General features: G+C 40.6%; 1 protein-coding gene across 1 annotated transcript; it reads right to left on the reverse strand.

The window, feature by feature from the left end:
• Positions 1-272: 272 nt before the first annotated feature.
• LOC147899063 (UDP-glycosyltransferase 85A5-like) lies at positions 273-1,796 on the reverse strand. The gene is made up of 2 exons (XM_087378620.1): positions 1,370-1,796; positions 273-1,278 (listed from the first exon to the last, which is right to left on the reverse strand). Exons 1-2 carry the CDS (start codon positions 1,779-1,781, stop codon positions 356-358), a joined length of 1,335 nt encoding a protein of 444 aa, XP_087234746.1. The 5' UTR covers positions 1,782-1,796; the 3' UTR covers positions 273-355.
• Between the last annotated feature and the right edge of the window lie 5,274 nt (positions 1,797-7,070).

The raw sequence follows: 7,070 nt of genomic DNA on the forward strand, positions 1-7,070 counted from the left end.
ATGTTGCGAGTCCTCAAAGCATTACTTTTTTATTATTTCTTACTAAACAATCGACATTGTCTAAAGACCCATAAAACCCACAAGATGGAGGCAAGTGCTTTCATGCATACATGCACCCAGCTTGTTATTATTGCTTTGAATAAACAAAAATTATATGAGATCATTTAGCTTGAGCAAATGAATGGAGCCCATTAAGTTACTAATTAGGACAAAGTATTATGTATCCACAACCAAGGTGTATATGAGTTCCAAAAATGCATCGAGTTAACAAATAGGGCATGAGCACCATGATTGTATCAATCAATCAATCAATCAGTCTCTCTCTCTCCACGAAGCATTGAAATTTTCAAGTTTCCTAAGGGTTGCTGTGGGCGATCATGGAGTTGATGAGATTCTCCCAGCTGCAGGAGGACGACCCGTTTGGCTGCACAGCCTTCTTGGCGGCCTCCTTCCACTTCATCGCATTCTTCCTTAACTCCATAGCCTTGTCTCCTTCCATCAGCTGCCTCACCTTCATCTCCACTTCCTGCCTCCTTATCATCCCATCGCCTCCCTTCTCGAAGTCAAGCCCCACCTTCCATGCATCTACGGCGCACCGGCTGTTCATCATTTGGTCTGCAAAATAAGGCCACCCCAGCATCGGTACTCCCGCACTCATGCTCTCCAGCGTTGAATTCCACCCCGCGTGTGTCAGAAACCCCCCCGTGGCTTCATGGGTTAGCACTTGCAGCTGCGGTGCCCACGACACGAAACACACTCGATCTTTCACTCTCTCTAGATAGCCATCCGGAAACAAGGCCGAATCCCCAGAAAGCAGATCGGATCGGATCACCCAGAGGAGACGGTAATTGCTCGCCTCCAGGCCCAGTGCGAGCTCTTCGAATTGCTCGCGGGAGAGTATGGCAATGCTTCCGAATGAGACGAATACAACCGACGCTGCTGGCTGCTTCTCCAGCCAGGTCAAGCAATCGTTCTCCTCTGGCCACAGGGAAACTCGCCAGTAATCGGAATCCACGCTGCCACTGAAGTATGAATCGGGCAGTAGAGGGCCTACTGTATAGATATGCGAGTAGTCCTTCCGAAGGGCGTCCAATGCCTCGTGGTCGAGTTCTTCAAACGAGTTGAACACGATCCAGGTGGTCTCACCCAGCCTTGAATATGGAACAAAAAAGAAATTAAACATGAAATCTTCGAGGTCGTAACGCTGAAGGAACGTATTGAGTTCGTGAAGCTGGAGAGGCGGTGCTCCGGGCACCCAAGTGATGAGTTCGGAGGAGTCTGAAAGACAAGACGAGAAACTAGTAGAACCACGCTCCCACAAGGCTTGGCACACATACATTTTAAAAATGGAGAATGTGGAGATCGCTACCTTTTGGAGGACGGCATCCTTGCTTAATGGCCATGACAGAAGCTAGGGTAGGCACAGACGCCGTCCAGAATGCCAGCCTTGGCAGCCCGAATTTGGTCGCAACATCCTGCGTGAACGCACCGTACAGATCCGAAACAACGCACGTAGGAGGTGGATCCTCCTGCAGCAGCTTCGCAATCAACTCCCCTAAACCTTCTTCCATGCGCACCCAAGCTTTGCAGATTTCCACGATGCTGTCTTGGCCGGTGGTGCGTCCATCGTCTCTCTCGTCTTGTACGGCGACGAGGCGGATGTCAAGGCTAGGATTTGAGACGGGTGGAACGGTTCTGGCGAGGATTTGGTGGTTGTGTTGGGTATTGACGAAGGTGATGGTGAAGCCTCGAGCTGCTAGCTTTTTGGACAAGTGCATCATGGGAGCAATATGGCCTTGGGCAGGATAAGGTACCACCACTGCATGAGGCTTCGAACTGTTTGCCATCATGCACTCCTCTGTGAGGCTATACTCACTCTGCTTTGATTTCTGAAGTTATACACGCTCATGCTCGCATCTACACAAGAGGGGAAAGTTGATAGGTCACAGTCTGTACTTGGTGTTTTGCGCTGCCGCCCAATGCCGAAGCAGAACTGTTGGTCCTGGTCCTGTGGCATAAAGCTACTTTTGTAATCCAGAAAATATTTCTTTCTACGCCATGAAATGCACGCGGAATCCTTAATTTAAGTTTAGTTTGGTTTCATCTCGAAATCCGCTGTCATACATGACCCCTCAACAAATAATGGCCATTTTATTTAACCGTTAATAAATGGGGAAAGATTAAATATAAGTGGGGCAATTGAGGTTATGTTCCAATTTATACAAGTGGCCCTTGCATGCACATTAGCCTTGAGTTGGAGTTCCATTGATTAAGCCCCACCAATAGTTGATTAAGCCTCATGAGATGGTGATTCGTTTTCAGCTTTCAAAGGATCCTTTCTTCATGGCACATTGGTGTAGGGCTCGAAAAGACCTTGTTGCGGATCAAGAGAGTAATATCTGTCACATGACTCAATTGGCTTGGTGGTCCAAGGCTCCGATGGACTCGGTAAATGTTTGGGCCCATCTATTGCAATGGGTCTAGAAGCTCACTCCTTCCACTTGGTTAAATTTTTTCTTATGGAGGATTAGAACTTGAAAATTACCTACAAAGGATCTATTGGTGAAGTGGCAGGACATCTCACCTCTATGTCCTTTTTGCAAAGTTCAGATGCCACCTATTTTGGGAATGCTTCACGATTAAGCATTTTTGCTGTATGCTTCAACAATGGCTAGCTCGGTCTACTGCAATTTGCATTTATTTACAATGGAAAGTGGTTCTTTTAGGTGATAAGGTGAAGTTGAATGACTCTCAGCTTGCTGGGTTGTTTGGCATTTCATCAAGGTGACCTATCACCTTAGCTCAAATCATTTGGTTCACTAGGAATCGTTTACTCTTTCAGAAGGTGCCTGTTCTGGTAGATCTTCATTTTCACATTCGCTGAGAGATTCTAGGTTCTCTATTTTTCTTCGGGAGGAAGAGGAAGACTTTCTTGTAGCTAATAAGGCATTCAGCTCAGCGCTGAATCTGTTCTAGCTATATAGCTGTCTATTTTCTTTTCTGTAAGCCCTTTATTTTATATAAACATTTCTTTTTCATGCGAAAAAAAGAGAAAAAAGGAAAAAGAAGAAGGGGTCACCTACGTCAACTTTGTAGCACAATCAACCCAATATTTTACCATTTCACCTGCTATAAAGTCCAAATAAACCCCAATATTTTGACTCACGAAGCATAGATTAATTGGCAAAGAAAATGTTAAAAGGTTCTTTTCATATCTATTAATCCTCAATATCAAATAGCTAGACTTCTCCAGGCATAGGTTGGTTTGTCCTTAAAAAATGAAATAGTCTTTCAAAATGGGTTTATTCATGATCTTAAATTGAATGTAGTAGTAAAATCTAAGATGATAAGAAAAGATTTGAATTTGGAAGAGCTAATAGGAGAATCCATTTGGTATTTTCGTTAATTTAAATCACATTAACAACATTAGCATTGCAATTTGTATAAAAACATTGTCTTTATAGCCAAAGTGTTGGATACATTGTGTGACATCAAATGGCCATTAATGTACTACATTCAAATGCAATTGAATTGCTCAATTTTCTTTAAATCATTATCAAATTGGATCAAGGTCTCATTATAAAAAATGTGTTTAATATAGTATGGGTACTTTCCCTTTTCCAAAGTATATCCAATGTCCACATTTATAGTAAAGGCTACTGAGACACATGTTTTAGGGTGGAAAGCAAAAATATAAAACTTGGTGATATTTTCATGCATATTACAAGATAAATGCAATCCATGTTTGCTTCAATTATTGGAAATTTTCTTAGGAAAATGTATAACATTCTCCCTTACTTTTGCAAAAGTCTACTAAAAATCCAATTACTTTCTTGTGTAAAGATTATGGTAGGGGTCAAAGGCAAAGGAAATATTATACCCCTTATGCAAGAGGACCCCACCTCTATTGGTGTGTATTGGTGTCATGGTGGTGCCTTTCCATTCACACCTGCATGATGCAATGGAAGAACCCCCCTTCTATATTCTAGCTTAGTTTTTATATATTCCAATAGGAGAAAGCCACTTTTCTCGGTGGTAGAGATTCAAAATGCCCCTTTTGCATGTGAAGCAACCAATCTTGCAATCCTTAAAAGGCTAAACAAATCATAACATGAAGATATATATCATGTTATGAGTTAAGAAACATACATTGCATGTGCAAAGGGGGGGGGGGCATGTTCAATCTAGATGTAAGATAGCATGTGAATTTGTTATATAAATTCTAGACACAAAGTAATAATTTGTGAGTAATTAGGGTTATATACCTTTTCCAGCAAGGCTTTTTTAAAAACATTTTCTTTCAAAAAAGTTTTTTAAATTGTATTTAATTCCATAAATCTTGAATTAATTCTTTGAAAACATTATTTCTTATCAGGTCAAAGAAAACCTGGAAACCTACTTCCTTTGATATGGGACTTTACAAATCCCTTATGGGATATGATCAAATCCAGTAAGGGAAATTTGAACTTCTCTATGGGACTTCAAATCCTTTGTGGGACATTGATCAAATCTCATAAGGGACCCCAAAACTCCTACGTTGGACTTCAAATCCCATGAGGGTTCCCAAACTCCTATATGCAACTTTAAATCCCTTTGTAGGACATGGATCACACCTCATACGCGCCTCTAAAACTCATATGTGGGACTTCAAGTCCCATAAAAGACCCTAAAACTCTTATGTGGGAGATTTTGTTCATATATTGAAATCGTGGGAACTGTAACTCTCTAACCGTAGGGAGTTTGCTCTTGCTATAAAAAGCAAAAATACTTCATTTTATGTGCTCTATCCACTTCTCTTGCTAGATCGTCGATTCAGAACTTCTCCAAGCTCACTTCACGGACGCACACCACACGAGAAGGGTGGACATTTATGTCACTTCTCGACGCGTTTAAGGAATTGGCGCCTGTTCCTCCGCACCTTACGGCTACCAATGCACGAGATGTCTTCCTTGATCTTCATGTCGACCTTCAACGGCTGATTGTCCAGTGCATTGTTGAAGGAGATGACGGGTGGAATGATACACCATGGATGATTCATGGTGAAGAACTACTGATACGCTGGGAGGATTTTGATTTTACTTCTACTCATTGTGCGGTGATCAAACTACTTGCTGCTTCAGAGGTAATTAAAACGGTGTCCTTCATCGAAGGGTGGGATGCTCCCCAAGCTTAGGGGGAGATTTGGCACATCTGCTTGTTGATTCCTATGGATAAGCTCGTCCTGAATGGTTTATTCACCAAATTCCATAAGGAACCTCCAAATGCCTATACACAACTGAAATATCATGTTTGGAAATTCAAATATTGCATGTGGGATATTGATTCTCTCCCAAAGCGGACTTCTAAACTTCTATGTGGGACTTCAAATATGATGTTTAGGACTTCAAAGATTCCATATGGGATATTGATCCACTCTTATACAGGAGTACCAAACTCATATGTGGGACTTCAAATGTCATGTTCAACAAGATTCCAAATAACTTTAAACATCCCATTTGGAGATTCAAATCCTATTCAAATATTCCATGTGGGATATTGATTCACTCCCAAAGTGGACTTCTAAACTTGTGTGTGGGACTTTAAATTGATGTTTAGGACTTCAAAGATTCTATTTGGAATTCAAATATTCCATGTGGGATATTGATTCACTCCCAAAGTGGACTTCTAAACTTGTATGTGGGATTTTAAATTGATTTTTAAGACTTCAAGATTCTATTTGGGATACAAATCCACTCCTATATGGGAGTACCAAACTGAGCATTTGTGGTACTTCAAATGTTATATTCAACAAGGTTTCAAGTACTCTTACAAGATACTAATTTAATCCATCAAGGGATATTGGTTAAAGACTTCAAATATTTGCACAGGATGTTGATTCAAATGTCGTGGTTAAAAGTTCAAATATTCAAGCAGGATGTTGATTCAAAGTCATGTTTGAGACTTCAAATATTCACGTGGGATATTCATTTAAATGTCATGTTTAAGACATCATTATTCATTTATGGGGACTTCAAATTTCATGTTCAAGACTTCAAATATTCATGCAAGATATTGATTCAAATGTCATGTTTAAGACTTCAAGTGGTCATATGGGATATTGATTTAAACAATCAAGGGATATTGGTGTATTTCCATAAGGAAGTTCTAACTACCATCCAAGAGAGAGGTAAGATATGACACAGAAAGGAGGAAATCCCATGAGCAAACTTGAAATCCCCTGAGGGAGCTTGAAGTCCCATATGGAAGCTAGAAATTCTTAAAAAAGGATGTGGATAGGACATATTTTCCTATATTGAGAGGTTTATTTCCATAAGGGAGTTCTAACTACCTTGCAAGAGTGACACAAAAGTAGGAAATCCCCTGAGGAAACTTGAAATCCTATGAGGGAACTTGAAGTCCCATATGGAAGCTAAAAATACCTAAAGAAGGATATGGATATTTAATTATTTTTTTATATTGTTCCGAGGCTTAGTATATATATATATATTTATATTTATATTTATATTTATTTTTTTTTAAATTATTTTTTCCCCTTTAAACTTTTTTCCATACTAAAAAGTCTAAGTGCTTCAAGAAAAAGTTGTGAATTGATTCAATATTTCAAATAAATCCTTCTATTTGGTTAGCCACTCGATTGAGGTATCTACATGGTACAAATGGGACACATGTGACTTGGTGAGGTGGAAAAGGCAATGCTGAGGTGACAAGGAATACCTCGATTGAGGTATCAATGTGGCATTCATACATGGTGCCCACATGCTTGCATGGCTTACTGACATGGATAGGGGGTGTTGAGATGGCGATGGATACCTTGATCGAGGTATCTACATGGCATGCTTGCATGGCACCTACTTGCTTGCATGGCCATCCTACCTACCTCCATGGCATCCCCCAAACCATGAGGTGGCACATCCTAGCATGAGGTGGCAATCCACATACCTTGATTGAGGTCCTTATACCATGGATACATCCAAATTGGATGTAGTGATGAGAGGATGGCTCTCCTTTTGCAATATGGAGGTACTAATCCCATAAAAAAAGGTTTCTTTGTGATCCCCAATCCTCTACTT

Source organism: Dipteris shenzhenensis, chromosome 8 (assembly GCF_047967505.1).
Source record: "Dipteris shenzhenensis isolate YYH24624 ecotype China chromosome 8, Dip_SZ_1.0, whole genome shotgun sequence".
NCBI lineage: Eukaryota > Viridiplantae > Streptophyta > Polypodiopsida > Gleicheniales > Dipteridaceae > Dipteris > Dipteris shenzhenensis.

What these genes read in the sequence shown, in the direction of transcription:
- LOC147899063 (XM_087378620.1), bottom strand. Translation starts at nt 1,781, where the DNA reads ATGATGCACTTGTCCAAAAAGCTAGCAGCTCGAGGCTTCACCATCACC. An exon ending in AGGATGCCGTCCTCCAAAAG is followed by an intron (nt 1,279 to 1,369) that starts GTAGCGATCTCC and finishes CTTGTCTTTCAG; the next exon opens with ACTCCTCCGAACTCATCACT.